The following is a 19,851-nucleotide window of genomic DNA, read 5'->3' as shown; positions in this document are numbered from 1 at the left end:
ATTAACCCATATAATGATGAGAGTAGTAATTTCTTTCTGCAGTGGCGCAGCGAGGGGGGTTTTGGGGATAAACCCACCCCCCAGACCTCAGAGAAATTTTTAAGTTTAATCCATTTTACTTAATTGGATTGATATTACAAATAGAATAGTGTAAGGATTAATAAATTTTCCTTCAGAAAGCCGTAAAACTCACCATTTTGAACAGTTTAAATTCCGCAATTTATTAATCTCGCACTTATCGCTTATCCTGGAGGGTATTCCATACCTCCACACACCCCGAATTTCGTTGCACCTAAACCCCCCCTAGCCTTAATTCCTAGCTGCGCCCCTGCCTTTGTGATTTGTCACTCAATGTATATTCTCCCTGCTGGTTTCGGCATCTACTGCGTCATTATCACGGCAGGAACGTGACCAAATGGGGGCTTCACCCTCTCTCTATATCCCCCCGAAATTTTGCTCCCTGTGGCGACTGTCCGCGATACATGTGCTGAGTGCCCAAGGGCTCTTAACCTCTAACACTCCATTTTTCGATATTTCTAAATATTATATTTATTTATTTGGATATTTAAATTTCATATCGTAATGTCATGCAGCTCCTCTATCCACTAGCCTTTTCACAGTGAAGTACATCTTCTTTTATATTCTTCATGACCTGTTCCGTGTAACTCATTCGGGGTTGTCCCTTGCCCTTCTTCCCTTCCACCTGTCCTACGATTGTTTTCATCAGGCTATCACACCTCATAATTGGCCAACTAAGTTGCTCTGTCTTCTGCTTTAAGGTTTTTAGAAGACTTATTTTCCATCACACTCTTCGTAGCACTTCCTCATAACACAGTCGATCCACTTTACCCTCATTATTTTTCGGTAGCACCACATTTCGGATTCATCCACTCTTCACAACTCTTTCTAGACGTCAACGTCCTTGCCTCGCTCCCATAGAGAAACACGCTTCATATGCAGCATCTGATGAATACGGTAGTTTCCTTCATCAAAGAAAACGAAAGGCATTGATTACGATTAGTGTATTTATAATATACAAATTATTTGGCTTTAGAAATCCCATTGTAGACGAATGTTAATGGTAAATTTGAAATGGCGTTCGGAAGATCCCCCGAGGATGAACATCAAGTCGCTGCTCGAAACGTCGGGAGACATGGAAAACATCAACCGGCGGAAAATCCGAAATACTTTTCTATATCATCACTTTTTTCTTTTTGGCGAAGAAAAGAAAATATAGCAGCGACAAACAGGAAACAGTTTGGAACAATTCACAGTAATCACTTAATTTTTGCTGATTTATACTATGTATGCCGATCTAGTCCAATGGAGAGCCCGATTGTAGATCAGTCGCGGATACATATGGGGGGCGTCCCCCCCCCTCCTCGCGGGGCTGACCGCATCGCCGAACATTGCAGAACCGAAATTGTAACTTTTTTATATCATAAGATAGAATTGTCCTGTATATGCGTATAATCAGTTGAAATAAAACTATCTTAAAATGTGCATGTAACTTCATTATTTTTCATTAGGTACGATAAAAGTATAGGTAGCTCAAAATATCTTTTGCGCCCCTCCTCCCTTCAGTTTTTTCTGTATCCGTTACTGTGGTAGACACTGTGCTCCTTACAATAAAGTTAACAACTTCAGATCCGATTTGAAAAATAGGGACCCTGAGAAATTTTTAGTTCTGAGATATTTTTCGGAGCAATAGCTCTTCTCTAGATTATTTACATGCAATGCTGCTGCAACTTCACACTTAAATTTACCAAAATACATTCAAAAGGCACATATTGCGCAAAAAAAAACACGAGGGTGAAGTTGGATATGTTATATTATCTTTGCTTAAATATTTTCAAATCTAAAAAATATCTATTTGCAAGATAGTGTTGGGAAGCATAAGGGATCTGTTGATGACTGCTCAAAGCTTTGCTGAGACTACGATTGATGTAATGCATGAACTCATTACACTGCATGCTTAGGCTGATTGCAAGGCCCCTGGACAGACAGGATGAGCTCAGAATTTTATCTGGATTAACCACAGTATCAGTTAAGACTTCGACCAAACCAATGGGTAATAGACCTGTCAGACGTCCTTTTTAATTCGCAGGTCTGACGACGGTGGCTCTGGTGTACGTGTCGGAGTGCGCCCACCCGCGCCTTCGTCCCGCTCTTCTCTGCCTCAACAGCGTGGCCGTGTCCCTGGGGGTGTTAGCGGCCTACGCGGCGTCCGCCGTTCTGCCCTCTTGGCGCTGGGTCGCATGGTCCTCCCTCGGCCTCGCGATCATCTCTCTCGCGGCCCTCACTACGCCCCCTGAGTCTCCACACTGGCTCATGCTCTTCCGTTCCCTACACACCATGTGCGTATTATATCTATTGAAGTTAAAGTAGCAAGAAGTGGTCTCTTGCGACGACCTTGGCATATATTACTTAATGTGTGAGCCAAAAGTATAACTACTCTCGAGAGCATTTTATCATAAGAGCCTGCGCGTTTCTGCTTGATGAAAGGTAGAACAACATGGCGGATCTCACGCCCCATTGCATCACCTATCAATGATATGAGAAATGGCTAACGCCTTCTCCGGGAACCTATAGGTATTGTTGGGAACCGTGTTGGTACCTCAGAGTAGGTTGGTACCAGTAGTTTGCCCTAGCAACGCTTCAGCTGTTTACATGATCGGTGTTTCTTCCTTTCGCCCATTGTAACGCGCCTATTTTTCCCATTTCAAATTGGGCGCTGCTCGTAGCGAGCCAGTTGGTGGACCCGAGGGTGACCTTTCGGAGGGCGGTGGTCGAGCGTCGGATGCCGTGAAGGTGTTGAGGAGGCTGAACCCATCCGAGGCGCACTTTGCAGAGGCGCTGAGGCGGCTGCGCCTGCAGGCTGCGGAGCGGGGTGCGGCTCTGAAGGGGGGCGGCGGCGGCAGCTGGGGGCTGGTGCAGATCCTGACGCGCCGCGCCTCTCGTCGGCCACTCCTCCTGCTCCTTCTGCTCCTGCTCCTCCAACAACTCTCGGGCACATACGTCATCGTCTTCTACGCAGTCGACGTGCTCCGGGGCCTAGCCGGCAAAGCCACCGGGTGGGTCAGAGCCTCTCATCTCAGTGAGAAGCAAAGTGCACGTTTAAGAATCATTATGGAAGCTTGCTATACCTACGCTTCCGAATGAGTAGAGCAGGGGAGGTGAAATGTGTGGAATGGAGGGGAAAGTAAGCTCATAGCATGCATAGTGCCCAACTAGACCTAGGCGATACTGAGAATTCAGTGCCGGATTACGATTTATTTAAAATATCAATAATGGAAGACATGATTGCCAGAACCAGATGGTAACCAAAGTAAATTTTCTAGAAAAGTTAGAAAAAGATAATGGCATTTGTACTCAGAGAGTAGAAGGTAAGTTTTCAACAATGCCTGCTCACCTTCTTTGGAACTTATTTTTGGAAAAAGAAATGTCTGCCTATAATGGGGGAGAGGTGCTTCAAGTGTTTGTGGAAATCTCATTTCCGGAAAAATTGCTCATTATTTGGTTTTTGCCCTAACAATAAGGTGTACCGGAGTAATAAACTTCAAGAAGCAAGAGATAGCACAGACAAAGGTAGATGCAGACCAGAATTTTGTGGGGATTTTAGGTCGTGGACAACTCATGATAAGGTATTTATTATTCTCTGGGTGGAAATTTTTATTTCTTATTAGTAAATTTTCTTTTTCCTTTTGCATCTGCATCTGCTTAAAGTTAAAGATCATTTATTAATACCATAATTTGAGACGAGTCACTGAATGTATCTCGAGTTTGGTGACGAACCCTCGTTGCCTGGTGGTTGGGACAACCCCCCAAGGGCCAAACCCCATCCTCACCCAAAGCATATTCCTAGTTATGCCACTCCATCCAATAATCTGTGAAAGGGTTAAGACCATTGAAAACCTCAACAATGGATGGATCAAGAAACGGAATAATATTGGTGTCTTTATTTTTAAAATTATACCAGAATTGAAAGTGAATAAAAGGATTCATTTTTATTTCTAATGAGTTTTAAATAATTACCACTAAGTTATTTCAAATTTTGATGCTGCTTCTACATTGATTTTTAGTGATACAAACATGTTATCATTATGTATTGCCATCTGAAAATTAATTTGGTAAAGTGTTAGTTCCTTCAGCTCCATTACAAGAAAAATAGTGACTTTGCAGTCAATCTCAGGGGAATATTCGTATTTTATATAATTTTATTAATTGATCATTTATGTTTTCTTCCTTGGTGATTTTAATGTGATATTTAAGTCATTGGAAAAATATTTCCATTTTTGAAGAGCTTGACGTCTAATGCTTGATTTGGTTCTGAGCAACAGGTCAAGTGTCTCATGATTATGGTCAGTGAAAGAAAGAGTGTCATGGGAGTCAAGAGTGTCATGCACTTTAATAACACCTTTTTGGCTCACATTATTCCACATGTTTTCCGTTCTCCTATATTCTCAATTTCTCTCAGCACCAGTTTCAAGGCACTGCTCAGGCTGTAAACAGAGTCCCTGTTTATGTTTTCCTTTTGATTATAAATTGCAATGACTTCTTTGTAGACTTGAACCTGCTCTTGACTGCTGGGTAGGTATGTAATGCTTAAGTTGGTTCTGAGATAACAAGGCATTTATATGGCTTTGCCCATGGGGTTGAGCATCATGCCTTTTACTTACCAAAGGTTCCTGGCTTCAAATCCAGGGTGAAGCCCGTGGACACCCCTTTTGCTGCCTTGTGGGTTTTCCCCCGGTTGCATGCTCTTCGAGCTCTGTTAATCTTAAAGTCTAATTCACATTCCTCTACATTTCAGGGATGAGGCGAATGAAGCTATAGCTCTCATTTTGCTGGGAAGTATCCGCCTGATAGCAAGTGTAGTTGCAGCTGTTTTGTCAAGACGTATTGGCCGAAAATCACTGTGTGCAGTGTCTGGTATAGGCATGTGTATCGCTTCCCTGTCATCTGGTGTCCTGGATACTAGCGGTGGGAGTACAGGTAAAATTGGTAAAAGTTATTGCCAAATTACTTATTACCATCTAGCACTTTGATATTTCATTGGAAGTTGAAAAGATTTCATAATACCATTTGAATAAGTATTTAATTTCAATTTCTAGAGTTGAGTTCACCTTCTGGATCATCAACGTGGATTGCATCAGCATTTGTCCTTGTTCACGTTTGTACATCAGCTTTGGGTGTTATGGTCATTCCATGGACATTGATTGGTCAGTCAATTTTATAGCAAAGAAAACTACAATAGTAGTAATAATAACATTACAATTTCAGATTAAATTTCATCATAATTTTGATGGACTATTTTTCAATGTCCCCAGGTGAACTCCTTCCAGCTGAAGCCAGAGGACTAGGTGGAGGTCTTTCAGTATGCATTGCTTATGCATTCATGTTTGGGGCCGTTAAAGGTTTCCCAGAGGCACAGAATGCAATCGGTGGCACCAAATCACTATTCCTCTTTTTCTCAGCTTCTTCCTTTGTTGGAGTGGTCTTCCTTTTGCTCTGCATTCCGGAAACTCTTGGGCGTAGCCTTCATGAGATAGAAAATCATTTTAGTGGCAAGCTCAGCCCTAAAAGCAGATGGTGGCTGGGATGGAATGCATGGTCAGATGTAAAATACAAGAATGATGGTGTTAACAATATTAATAGGTGATATTATAAGAATAGCTGTGCTACAACCAGTGTGTGCAGAGTGAGAACAAAGTGGAAGTTAAACAGGAAATCTTCAATCTTAAAGTGTAATTATAATATGGTTTTCATAGTGTTCATTTCATGATGAAGTAATTCTACTAAAAAAGAGTCTTTGCTCCAGCCAATAGGTATATGTTAGAAAAATTAAGAAGGAAATTTTCTCTCAAAAATGTCATCACGAAGGTTTTCGTAAAGTTAATTTCTTGACTGAACATTTCTAATTGCATACATAAAAAATAACTATCTCCACAGTTTCCTTCATCTCATCAATTTAATGAAGACTGATTTTTTAATTGGTGATGTGGCTGGTCTCTTGATGGAGCCTGAGCCAAATAGCAAGACTAGCCCATCAAGGAACCTTGTCCTATACTGCACTGACTTTAATTGGATGTATGTAAGTGCCCTTTTGTAAATATTAAAATACATTGAAGGCTCCTTTGAGTATTTTGTGGGTCAGGTAGCCACCATGTACAGTGCGTAGCATCATACAGAGGATCTATATCTACCGACTTAGACTGTATTGACACCATGTGTTCCATTGGCACTCGTGTAGCCAAATCCTTTTGGTTCTCCAACTCAGCAATTAGATCACTTTTTGTTTTTGATTCATCAGCGGCCTTTGCAACATTTGGTTGCCCCAAGGTATTGCCCATAATGCCTCAATAGTGGCTCCACTATAGCTTATTTATTATCAAGTGTAGAAATGCTATGTGTTAATGTTAACATATGCTATGCTCTGAATGGAGCATTCAAAGAAATCATCTGATTTTAAATCTATAGAGATTTAATCAATTCAAAAGCTATTTTAAGGCTATCTTTACTTGTTTCCTTGGCATTTATTCTATTGTTCACATAAAATTGTTCAAATATATATATTTCAATACCTTGCCCAAAAAAGGTAAAAAATAGGTATATTTATGTAAACATAAATATGATATTATATTTTTGAGGGTATATTTGCCCATAATTGAAGAGGATAGAAGCATATAATTTATGCTGGATTTGTAATGAAATAACATTCCTTTAATAAAACAAAATCGGTAAAAACTGTTCTTTGATTTTCCTCACACCCAATGAATCTCTTGACATTATGATATAATTAGAATTCAAAGCAAGACAAAAGTACAAAACAAGTTCATCGAATTTATAAAAATGCTCATTCACATAGTAAAATCAAGTGAAAGCTGGTTTATAAAGGATAATGATTTTATTGTGCAGGAAAACACGGAACCACTATTTAAATAAAACATTCGGTCAAGAGACACGTCGGGACTCATATTTCTCTGAGCTAAACTAAGCAAAAACTGTGAATTTTCATAATTGATCTATCAAAAATACAATGTTTCACAATTTTAGTGTTTTATTTGGAGAAAAAAGTAAGTTAACGAGATAAAATACAAAGTGTAAAAGATTTCTCAATTTGAAAAGATACGCTTTTACGCTTAGACTGCTCTCGTAAATTTCTCTTACTAAGATGCCGATAAGCTCGTGTTAAGATTGATTTTAACGCTTATTCGTCTCTATCTAGTATATAAAGATCATAATTGTGAGTAATTACTTCCAGAAAAATACTCCCCCAAGCAAATAGTCTTTACTTATGTAGTATTATCGTAGGAAATTTGCTGTTCATGAAAATTTTCGCGATACACGGCATTCAAGTTTTTTAACGCTTATCACTTGTTCTCATCCCGCAATGGAGTTTCGCGCTTGGTCTGGCTTGATTAATCGCAGTACTTGAAATATAGGAAAAGTTATCGGGACGTCTACTTAGCGCGTTAAATGAGAGAAAAATGTCTGAAGATAAAGCGGAGGAAATTGGCAAGGAAGAGTGTGAAGAAATGGAAACTAAAGCCGCCGAGGAAGGTGCGTTCACTCTTAGTCAGCTCCTTGTATAATATTATTGCTTACATTTCATAAAGTTATTTTTTGCATTAAATTGCTTATTGTTTTCCGTAGATGATATTTTCATGTGGCAAGATTATTTAGAAGTGACTAATTCGGTCGAAGTTCCCGGAGTACTTTTCCAGCATGTAAGTGTCAATTTTCTAATTAAAGTCAAAGCGATAATTTTTTTCGTAGGTGAAGTACAATAATAAAATTAAATATGATTCTCAGGTGGAGCAGAGCCTTCAAAGTGGCATTCAAGAAGGAATGAAGTTGGAAGTTCCTCACAAGAATAACCCAAATAATTACTGGGTTGCGACTATCGTAATGACGTGTGGTCCATTGCTTAGGTAAATATGGTTTCAGAATTGTTTGTAACTTGATTACTTTTATTTTTCTCGTGTTAAGTACAGCCTGCCGTTTCCATTTTCTTTGTGTGAAAAATGAAGTTAAGGGTTCAGATATATTTTATCACCGTATCTATGGTTTGAAAAGCATTTGGAAATTTCGCGTAGTATTTTTTTCCGTCTTCCGCACGATCTTAGAACTGTGGAGTTATGCTGTGGCGATATGCTGTCGAACCATTGATTATTGTTTCCGTTGATCACTTGATCTTTCCATTAGCATAAAATTTCTTCCGCTACATTTACTTTAGTGATTTTGGAAATAACCTTTGACCTCTTTTAATGAAGGTGGCGGATTGCTTTTTTTTGTTCGCATCAAGATTAATTCTGTAACTCGTTAAAAGAGCTATTTTACGCATTTTTTTTATCAGGTCATATTGTGGAAAATATGAAATTCTCAACGGTGCCAGAATTTTATAACAGAGAACCTTTTATAGTCTGAAAATTAATTGACGATATTCATATTCGCGGAGAAACCACGACGCATCAAAATACTTCATCTTCACGAATGCTTCCTTTTCCTAGGTGCATTTCGTATTCATTGCATATATTAATGGATGGCTTCGTTTACAATTTTATGTTCCTGTCGAGTTTCGCCTATTTCTAGATAATTTTATCGGAATTCGATTATAATATTTTTAATTGTTGGTTAATCATTCCGTTGCGTATATTATGTGAATTATCTGACGGAAAATTGCAATATTTTTCGAAAAGTTTTGAAATGATTTAAAGGATTTTTTTTTGAGTTCTCAGAATTCTGCACGATCACCTTAGCATATTATTTTCCGTGCACACCCTTGCCTCTAAAGCGGTAATAAACGTATAGATATTTAATTATACTTAACTTACATTATCCTGCAGGGAAAAATTTTAATCACATTTTCATCCAAAAGTTTCTTTAAAATGTCTGAAAAGTAATAGGACTGGATTAACTCATGGATGTGTTGCATTGCCTGGGAGGATTTTAATATTTTATAATAATTTTAAAATTATTAAAAAGAAAACACCCTAAGTAAAGCAAAAAATTTGGATTCTTTTTACTTATCAGATTTGAGGTTTTATTTTCCCAGAATCTAAATCCCTTTATTGGAAGCACCTCATTTGATACCATTCCAAATGGAGGATTTTTTATTAGGATAGTGGCTTACTTGATATTCTTCATTTGCTCATATTTTTATGCCTCATATTAATGGGAAACTGCTTAGGAGTTTATTGGGCTTATGTTCTAGGTCACTGCAGTTCCTATCTAGAATATTTCATGATGTTAATTTCACTGCCACGTTGAGAACATTTAAGTTTGACATCTTTTGGAGGAGGTTGGTAAGAGTGTCCTCCATGATATTATTTGTTAAGATCAGGATAGTGTGATAATACCTGTGCTGTTTTCATCCTCATCTGTTGATATGTGAGCTGAAGTTTTATAGAATATGTAGATGGTTTTTGGAAACTAAATTTATTGGAATAGCTAGCAGGTGTAACAGCTTAAGGTTGGATGGCGATATTTGGTGGAACTTGTTCGCAGGAAACATAATGAAATACACTTTTGTATGTTCCACAAGAGTTTTTAATCCCGACCTAGGTTTCGGCAGTACACACTGTCATTATCAAGGTGAATACACAAAAACGTAACGCTGTCGAAACAAAAATGTAAGGGTGGTTAACGACCTTTTGTACCCCTCCAACTCCTCCCCTTTATTATCAGTTCTGCTGGACTCGGCAAGTAAACCCACTGACCTTGAGGAAACTATTCCTCGTTAGCTTTCCTCTCCCACCATCACCACCTCCTCCCTGCCTTAACCCCCTCTCCCTAAGCTATATAAGCTCGCAAAATGTTTGTATATTCACCTTGATAATGACAGTGTGTACTGCCGAAACCTAGGTCGGGATTAAAAACTCTTGTGGAACATACAAAAGTGTATTTCATTATGTTTCCAGCAGGTGTAACAGTTGTAAATAATCTCAAAGTCCTACACACTGAATTAGAAACTGGACAACTATTCCTGTGGCCAGTTTTCTCTATCCAGTGTGTAATATTTAGCCAAACGTTTAGAACTAGATAGCACCCAGTATTATATAGCAATTCTCCTGGAAAACCTGCGAATCTCAGGGAATTTTTCCATGGGTACCTTGGACATCCTGCTGCAGGTTTATTTTAACTTGTTACCAGTCTCTCCCTTATGATGGTGGTCTTGTAAGCTTCTCGTTTTTTTTATCAAAGGGAAGAGATGAGATTATATGGCTCCCTCGGTAATCTTTCTGTTGCTCTGCAATTTTTGTCTCATCTGTTCCTTCTCACTATTTTGCGTCAATTTGATCCTGTCCACTTCTACCTTTCCATTCTGGCATCTTTTTATTTAATTGTGACAACTGAGTGGGTTCCATACTTTCTGCTATCTATTTGTTGAGGGGAGATTAAATTTCCATTCTTAACCATCCTTGGCATAGCCAGGAATTTGGTTGAGGGGATACTCCAGGACCACCCACCATCTGGGTAGGTCTGCGGTTACCCCCACTTTAAGAGGGGGTGTGTCTCCACCAGTATTAAAAAAAAATTTATCCCTTCCAGAACTTGAATCAAAAGGGTTCCAACTGATGAGGGAGAATAGATGAGTAAAAATTTGGACTAAAATACATTGAAATTAGATATGGCCAAGGAAATACTCCAGGGACACAGAAAATATGTTAAAATTGTGCTTTTATGCACAGATTGTAGCTTTTTTTGGTGGCTAGGTGGGCTATCCTGGCCGGGCTGCATAGGGTAGTGCCAAAAAAAACCTTATTAACTGACAGGCTTCTCATTTACTAAAATCAGGGAAATTGTGGAAATTCCAATTGGAAATCAGTGATGAGTAAGTAAATTGAAAAATGAAGATTATATGGAATTAGGTAACCCTGAATTATTCTAATTTCTGATGACATCTTTGTTTAGTTCTGAAATTTTTGATTTGTCAAATTTTTGGGAGGGGGTTGGGACTCGGAACCCCTCACCTATATTCCCATATTTGACAGGATTCATGATGAAAACATTCCAGGTTACGCTATGAAGGCCACGAAGATGATCGCACAAAGGATTTCTGGTATGACTTGACCAAAGTAAGTGCGCACCCACTGGGCTGGGTGTCTTCTCAGTCTGATGGCGACCCTGCTAAACTTCTTCCTCCTGACGACCTGGCTGAGAAGTTCAAGGATGTTGCACCTTTATTTGGTCCAGGCGGAACCCTGGAGGGAGTGAAGAGTGTTCCACCCCATCTTTTATCGGGTGTAAGTTTGCTCTCATGTTCGAATTGCGGTATACCAGTCCCTGAGAAATGGACAACCCAACTCAAGGAATTCTCCCCGGGGTCTTGGTCATCAAAAGTAATAATTCTTTACCTCAGAATCACACCAATGTTTGGGTGTATTCATTCACCTTCATCGGGGGTTATTCAATTTTTTTGTGGAAATCATAGATTACTGTAAAGCAAAGTGATTATTCACTGTAAACTAATGATTTTTACATTAAAAACAGAAGAAGCTTTTATGAAGGTGAAAAACGTGTACTGCAGTGTTGGCATAGTTCTCAAGTGAATAATTGATTGTTTTAATGGACCAACTCTCTGGAGAGAACATAACTGCGAGGGGTGTCCAGAAAGGGAGGGTACTGAATTTTCTTGTTTTATAAAAAAAGGAATTTCTTTTTTTAATTAAATAACACTGAAGATGTGTTACTTATATTTCCGCATCATAGTTTTTTGATTCTCTCTGAGATTCAGTGATTTTGCAGCCGTTTTAAGCCGTGGTGCCACTGTTTTGATTCCCTCCTCATTGAACTCTCCCTCCATCTCCTTCCTCCACCTACAGACCTCGCCCTTGTTTCACCTCGTCATCGGTTGAAAATTTTTTTCTACCCATGTGAGTCTTCAGGAAGGTGAAAAGATGGAAATCTGAAGGCACCTAGTCTGTAGAGTATGCAGGTCGGTTTGAAATGCCCCAACCAATCCAATTCAAAAATTCCTTCTGCGACAATGAACCTTATGACAGCGCGTATTTAGCAGGATTTCTTATCGACGTAATTCAAATAAGAGGGCTCTAGGATATGAATTTCGGTGCTAATGAATGTCGCCAATTCCCAATGCGTTTAGAGACTACCCCCTTCACCACTCAGTGTTGCCAAATGTCAGGAATAGCTCAAGGCATAATACTTAACCCATGCAAACTGCTGTTGGGTAGCCGGGCCCTTAAGCTGGCTTTGCCAACTATTGAAAAAAATTGAACTATTGAAAAAAATTCCACGGCACAAGAGCCTAATTGGTACTCTTACTTTCTGGATGTACCTCATAAATGGTAAATTATAATTAAAATTATGGAGGCATTCTGTCGTGGATGAGCTTTCTGAAGAGGGCCGGTACATTCCTCTGGCTTGTTCGGTTGAATTTTGTGTTTTTAATGAAGCATTACTTGCTCAAAACTTTTGCTATCATCTTTTAAAACTTCAGGGTAGATGAAGTAGATCCTGGGTAACATTTGACTGCATCTCAACTTTGAAAATTTTTCCTCAGTATTTTCTTGAATTTGTTTTTGGTGTAAAGGCAGGATAAGTATGGTTAATCAGCCCATTAGAGATATTTAGAATATTATTGGCCCCAATAGTAGGTCTATGGGGCCTATTGAGCCATGCACAACATTTTGCCTTTATTCACCATTTTCATTGTGCTATTCAAAAAATTTGATTTTTGTATTTTTTAAAAATATTTCCTTTGTTTGTTAAAAAAAAATGTGAAAATTAAAAGTATGTATGTAATGATGTGACCTTGCCTGAGGAATTATAGCATATATTTGAGAGTTTTATTTGGTATTACCTATTTATAGTGCTAAAAAAAAACGATTTGAATTTTTCAATGAAATATTTTACTAAGATAAGAGCTCTGGGTACAAAAACCAAAATATGTGGAGATAATGAGTTAAACTTTCGTGCATGTGTCAGAAAAATTTTGGTTAAATAAAAGTGGTAGAATCTTTTTAAATATAGTTAAAAAGAACTGAAAAAAATATTCTCATACTTGTGGGTGACTGGTGGCTAGTAAGTGGTTATTTCCTTGAATAGTTTTTTACTGATGTTCTATCATGGTCATTTTCATGATATAACCTGTTTGCTTTTTTGTTATGCGTTGTCCTTGTTGCTGAGCTCAATGCTTAAAACTCACTGCATGTGGAATCAGCCTCTTTTGAAGTTTGAGCAAATGAATTTAGTTCTAAGCTGGCTTTTTTCTTTTGCGTAGAATGGGTTTACTCCCGTGGATCGAATCAAGGAAGGGATGAAGCTGGAGATTCAAGATCTGACCAACGCTCATCATCACTGGTTTGCCACTGTAAGTAACTCCACTCTGAACTCTATTTATATTGCTAATTGAGAGTTGGGTTTCGTGGGTTAATCTCTTCAGTTTCTAATCATTTTAAATGCAATATGAACTAGAGGAAAATATTGCAATTGTTTGAGGCAACAAGAAAGGGCAGATAAAAAACTTAGAGGAAGTACAAAAAAAGAGGAGCTTGTCATGTTTTAAGAAAATATAAAAAACTGGGAATGTTACTGAAATGCTGGATGGGAGGCCGTGGGAACTGAGGAGGGAAAGAAAAATAAAATTCAAGCAAAAAACAACTCTTTGTTTGCGAATGTGTGCTTCTTTTTCAGTTTTATGAAATTTTGGTTTTTAATTTCAGTGTGCAATTAAAAATATAAATCATTTCTTTTTCTCTCATGAAAAGTTGCTATTTTAGAGATACATACGTGTTGTTAGAACTGAGCCATCAATTTGTGCCATTCCTCCCTCGTTCTGGGTGGAATGGGTCACTAATTCAAATGCGCCAAAATGGCAAGAAAAACAAATGATTGATTCAAAATACATGAAGATTAGAAGTTGTAGTTATTTAAGATCATACTTATATGATTTATGGTGGTAGTAGTAATGTAAATAAGGATTTCACTATTTCAATGCCGTAAACAAAATTGGAGATTTCAGTTTCAGAACAATATATTTTTTCTCTATGAAACTTATGTCTCCTTGGTGCAGGAAGACAAAATTTAAATTGGCTCCCCTTTTTTGCATGAATCATGGTTTTCCTAGAGTTGAAATTACACCAATAGATTCTGACAAGCATATTGTGGAAGTGCCAGGAATGCCACAAAAGCATGATTGCAAAATTAAGTGGTCGATCAGTGACAGATGACATAAGATAATCCTCTTCTCCAAATGGTACCCTGCAGACTTGTTGGTCTCCCATGAATGAGGAATGTTTTTCTTCAAAGCCACTGCATACTCACAAGCCAGTATTCTTGCTTGGAAAGTAGTGGGACCATAATGCATCCAAATACCTGTAAGCATGTAATCCTCCTACATGGATCCTTCATGGGTCAGGAAAACCACATCACATGTCAGATTACTTTGAAAAATTTCATTGTTTCTGTCCCTTAGCAAGTGCTTTCATTACATGTCTTGATAATGCAGATTTTTATTGAAATATTTCCTCTTACTACCTCTCTCCCACTTTTGCCTTTATCGCAAACCATCTTCACAGCTTCCAGAATAGTACATTTTGGCACTAGTGCCATATCTGGAGTTTTCCCTCCACTTATGAGGCATAGTTACCGAAAACTAAAAATTAAAATGCCTAATCAAATAAAACTTAAAAAATAGTAGTACCGAGGAGGAGTGGGACTCTGTCCTATTCCTCCCACGTATCTGATGTCCCAGACCTCCCTTAAGCACCATTTTGTATTTCGCAGGTATTAATAGGCTTTAAGAAACAAATAGATGTTATTAAATGACCACTTATATACCCGAAGGACATGCATTTTCATCTTTGCTTCCAGTGAGAGAAAGTCATAGTTAAAATAAGAAAAATTAAATGCTAAAGCGTCTCGCGAAAGTTACCAAAATTTGTGTGAAAACCAATATCCTCTTCTTAACTCACAATTACAGAAGTTAGCCAGGAGCCATTTTACAAGGAAATGGAGCTGCTGCTTCTCATACATGTGAGAAAAGCAAGAGCTGAAAAACTTCAATCCATAGAGAGAAATTTGAACTGTCCCACACCTCCCATTGTCCCATTCCTCCATTCTATCCCCTACTCGTTTTCCAAAATTTCAATTTTTCAGCTCAGTGCAGGCGAAAAAAATACTCTAACGCGCATGGAGAAAATAGTGTTTAAAAAATATGATCTTCATCAGAGTCTGTCTAAAATTGCTCAGCCGTACCATGGTAGTGCGTGCACAATAAGTGTACTATGTATCAGTGTGGCTTTAAACTGTCTATTTGGTTGGGTCTTCACTTTTGAAGGTATATAAATTTAAATTAAATGAAATTAGGTGGTGCCTCCTTTTTTTTATTATCAGCTTACTTAGGTAATCCATGTTTTCTACTTACAGATTAAACGTAATGTTGGAGGACGTTTGTTACTTGAATATGAAACTCCTGTGAAGATAGAGAGCGATTCTTCAGATGCCACCAGCAAAAATAATTTTACTCTCTGGCTCTTCTATTGTTCGGAGCGAATATATCATGTCGGATGGGTTGCAAAGAGAGGTGAGTGCCTTACATTAGTGCATTGTAATTTGCAATGATGGATCCCAGATTTTTTTTCTGGGGGGGGGGAGGGACACAATGGTGTGACAGGCAACGGTCTTCTCATATTTGGGATTAAGAAAGTACAACAATTACTGCATGAAATATACTCTTTATCTTAATGTAAAAGTAATCACTATGAAAATGTTAATAAGTTACAGATACAATAACAGAAGTTTCTATTGTATATCACTTAGACTGGTTATAATTTTTTATCATTAACTTGCTATCAATAGTGGATAAATCAGTACGAATTATGTATTTCCATCTTATCATGACATTCAATCGCCTAAATGATTTTATGTCTTTTGCATCGTACCATCTCGGCCCATTGCCTTTAGCCTTTATATTTAACTCTATTACTGATTAATGATTACACAAAACTAAACAAATGTAATGATACTGGAGCCGTATTAATCTTGTCCTTTTTTTTAATCTTCTGGGGATGGGAGGGAGGGGGGCACGTGTACCCCCCTCCCCCTAAATCTGCCTATGGTAATTTGGGATGGTTATTCTGAGGGGAGGGCTTAAGTATAATGGAACAGCAATGCTTCAGCCACTTATGGCAATTCCAGTCTTTCCATCCGAGGTAAAGGTCAACTGCAACTCACCCAAGTACATATATGAGCTATAAACCCAGATTTAAGGCTCCCGGATACCTTGACCAAAAACTACGCTGCAGACGTCTGGGCAGATTCGTCTGAGGCCTCTGTTATTCTATGCTCATAACATTTGAATGCTTACTTACGAAGAAGAAACATCGATATTTGAAAAGATCGTCGTAATTTTTCATTTCTCGTTTTTCACGCTGCGATATTGACCACGGAAAAACACTAAATTCGGCTAAATTGGCTGCCTGCTACGGCGTGTAAGATGACGGAACCCAAAATGTTTTACAGTTTTTTTAAGCGATAATCCTTTATCTTCATATTAATCCATGCCATTATAATATACTCCTCATAATAGCGACACTAAGTCAATCTATTCGAACCTCTGCACGCTATCTTTGCGTTCTCATCGGCAGCAACATTCTCCCGTTCAAATCGCCCTCAACCACTGAGCGAGTCTCAGCGTGCGGGAGAAGGGGAAATGGAGGGGGACAACGGGGACAACGCTTGCACGGAGTCCAGTTCGCCGGCAGCCGCCCAGCCGCCGAGTAGAATGTTATGATATTGCTCTTGCTGCGGGAGGGTTGCTTTTGTACGTGTGATACGCGCTTCGGAGCCGAATTTTAATCTAGTTCAACAACACGCTCTGGGACAGGAATTGATTCACGGTAGACGCGCAGAACGCCACATAATATTTAACAATGCATGATCTTTTTGCCAAAATACTGCCATACCATGATGATTTTTTCCGTGAATCTTTTGTTCCGATGTTATTACAAAAAGACATATGAATACAGCTAAGACGCATTTCCCACATAACATGCGTGGAGATGTACTTCGTACATTTACTATCGGTAATGCAGGTTTATTCACAGCGGGGAGGATTGCTACAAATGACGCTGGTCAGTTTATATCCGCTTCAGTACTGTATTGTACCCTGATACATCAGTACATTTCAAGAGTAAAATTTTCCTCTCTTCGGTGCAATCTCCCTTGCCATAATTTTATACGAAAAATAAGATAAATTATATTAATTCTGGTTAAAATAAAAGATTAGCTTTAGATTTGTGAGTCTCGAATGTTTATTTTTAAGAAATTCATTAGTTTAAATGCCTAAAACTATGTAACTAATATAATTCTTGATAGTTCGTGTCACGTCATAGATTACGCATCGTGTACCAGCGTGCATATTTACATCCGTGTGTTCTATTACCGAAATTTTCAATTTTCTGTAATTGAAGTTTTTTCTAACGTGCAAGTCAAGAACTCATGGACAACTTGTACTATGCATGATGCATTGCAATAGGTTTGCTTAACTCATAAAAAAACTTATGCTAATTCTACGGTGCTTGTCAATTGCCAGGAAAATATTTTGGAAATCGGTCTCTTTCAACCCACTCTTGCACTCTACGGTCTCTAAAATAGATTTTTCTACATCTGACGTCTTTTTTGGCTATTTGAACAATTGAGACGGAAACTTAGATAGGTAAGTTATAATGCATAAGATATAGCAGCATTATCGAATTCGTGGTTCCTACATACAAGGTAATGGTCTAATTTTTCAGTGGAATGAGTGTCGCTTTTTGGATACTTAGAGATAGATAAAATATTATAGGACTAGTTTAATGTATTTCATTATTTTAAACTTAAACAGAATATCATATCGCACACTATATCATTGATTCAGGGATCCATAATTATTGAAAGAGGCAACAGGATGCACGAATGAGGTAAGGATTCCGTCATCTCAATCTACGCAACACCGCATATTTTGATATTTTGCTGCATAAAAATGCGATAATTTGATACTCATCTACCCACTGTCTTATTCGTCTCTCGTCAATCCTTAGACCCTTGGTTTTTACTACAATTTCGCTCGAAATTCCATCATTATCAACTTAGCCTTACAAACCGAAAGAATGGGCATCAGTTTCAAATAATGTTACATTTTCACGGGTATCGAATGAAGGACTTCTGGTTAAATTGGAATAAAATCGCTATGACAAATGCTTATTTCTTTTATCGCAATAATCTTATATTTCCCTTGCATTGGAACTGCCCGAAGAATTTTTTAATCTGGGATAGAAGTCATTGGAATATATGCTTGCACTGGACGCTTCCTCAGAGACAATATAAGTTCAAATCACGCAAGTGCTAAAACAGGGTAGCTAATATGAGCGTATCTTGAACCGCTCGTTCATATCTTAGAGTATAATAACTCTATGGTTCACATCACAGGGCCTTAGGTCGTAGGCGGCGGAAGACTGACTTGATGTTCGTGTGTCTATTGATGTTGTCACTTGGTCTTCCACCTCTGGCAGCCCTTCCTTACTCTAGAATTTTATTTATAATCTCTTATTATTAATAAAACATGTGCACCTTCTTGTACACAATTTCGTCGATTTACCTGCGAAGCCAAAATTTGCAGTAAATACGCCGCAAAAAGCATCTTTTTTAATGCTATATTTTTTTTACTCACGTCTCGAACTGAAAGCTTTGGTAGAATAAGTAATCGTCTCCAGAAGAGCAAAGGAACATATGCACCTATAAAAATAACTTTTTAACAATTTTAACAACAAACTTTTTATGCGCACATTAGATTATGTGAACATTCACGCCCATTCTAACATTGGCAACAACGTCCAATAACGATATACGGCCTGAAAATAGCCAAAATGATTGAGTCCGTCGTGCATCGATATTTATTAATTAATTTTTCTGTAGCATTTTATAAAAGTAAAATAGTAAAAAGAATTATAAAATTGATTTTTGCGATAGATATGCTTCGTTAGTTTTCACATGAAAGACTTCTGTCGGGAATTGCATTTGAAAAGGGATTTAAAAATTTTCTTTACAGAGTACCGCCATGCCTATTGCATTAACAGATGAAAAAATAAAATATGTAAGTAAAAAGCAAAGAAGAGAAAGCATATTTTTTTCATGAAGAAAGCATTGGTGAAGTGGTATTGCACCCTTGTTCGAAACTTATTTTATTGCTGGCACTGATAACTCAAGATTTTTATCCATCTTATAGCGGGCATCATTGTAATACATGGTAATGAACAAATTGATAATATTTATGGTGACTCCGGAGATGCTACAAATACAGATATACAAGATACTCCGCAGACCAACAAAACAAAATCTGACGCAGAAACTGCACATATAATGCTGGTAGAATTTATTCCACCTCTCCCATCTCACATGTATATGGTGGCTATATGTTATGGTAGAGAGGAAAGTTAACTTCAAAAGTAGCTTCAGTATTAATTGGGAAGCTGAGTAAGACAACGGTATTAATAAATCCGGTAAGCGATGTGGATTCTGGTTATAGAGCTTGCGGCACGACCTACCAACCTAGTAGCAGCTCAAGTCTACAAGTCCGCTAACATTCATATGGAGAAAAAAGTAGACGAGGTAATAGTAATAATAAGTGAAATCCCTGGTTTAAAAAAAATCAAGTAATGATGGGGAACTATAACGCCTCAGTTGGGGAGGGAGGAAGGGCTACGAAATAGGAGATTTTGGATTAGGGAACGCGAAACAATCGGGGAGAGAAATCAATAAAATATTGCAGGAGAAACAAGTTATTTATCACAAAGGCCTGGTCCAATTATCCTAAAGTGCGAAAGTCCACCAGGAAGAGTTCAAGGG

The 19,851-nt window shown here is 38.1% G+C and overlaps 2 protein-coding genes across 2 annotated transcripts in view; both read left to right on the top strand.

The window, feature by feature from the left end:
- The window catches only part of LOC124157037 (facilitated trehalose transporter Tret1-like), a 40,605-nt gene extending 34,684 nt beyond the window's left edge, over positions 1-5,921 (top strand). Inside the window, exons 5-9 of the mRNA XM_046531504.1 lie at positions 2,108-2,357; positions 2,745-3,074; positions 4,814-4,995; positions 5,115-5,222; positions 5,331-5,921. Of these exons, the coding sequence (XP_046387460.1) occupies positions 2,108-2,357; positions 2,745-3,074; positions 4,814-4,995; positions 5,115-5,222; positions 5,331-5,662 (1,202 nt within the window). The 3' untranslated portion in view covers positions 5,663-5,921. The remainder of the gene's footprint in view (positions 1-2,107; positions 2,358-2,744; positions 3,075-4,813; positions 4,996-5,114; positions 5,223-5,330) is intronic.
- A 1,463-nt stretch (positions 5,922-7,384) lies between these two features.
- LOC124157036 (scm-like with four MBT domains protein 1) overlaps positions 7,385-19,851 on the top strand; it is a 48,712-nt gene continuing 36,245 nt past the window's right edge. The window contains exons 1-6 of the mRNA XM_046531503.1: positions 7,385-7,563; positions 7,657-7,730; positions 7,816-7,934; positions 11,021-11,249; positions 13,247-13,336; positions 15,394-15,550. Of these exons, the coding sequence (XP_046387459.1) occupies positions 7,491-7,563; positions 7,657-7,730; positions 7,816-7,934; positions 11,021-11,249; positions 13,247-13,336; positions 15,394-15,550 (742 nt within the window). The 5' untranslated portion in view covers positions 7,385-7,490. The remainder of the gene's footprint in view (positions 7,564-7,656; positions 7,731-7,815; positions 7,935-11,020; positions 11,250-13,246; positions 13,337-15,393; positions 15,551-19,851) is intronic.

This window comes from Ischnura elegans, chromosome 4 (genome assembly GCF_921293095.1).
Source record: "Ischnura elegans chromosome 4, ioIscEleg1.1, whole genome shotgun sequence".
Taxonomy (NCBI): Eukaryota; Metazoa; Arthropoda; class Insecta; order Odonata; family Coenagrionidae; genus Ischnura; species Ischnura elegans.
The sequence above is the reverse complement of the archived record's forward strand: the minus strand, read 5'-3'. Positions and strand labels throughout refer to the sequence as shown.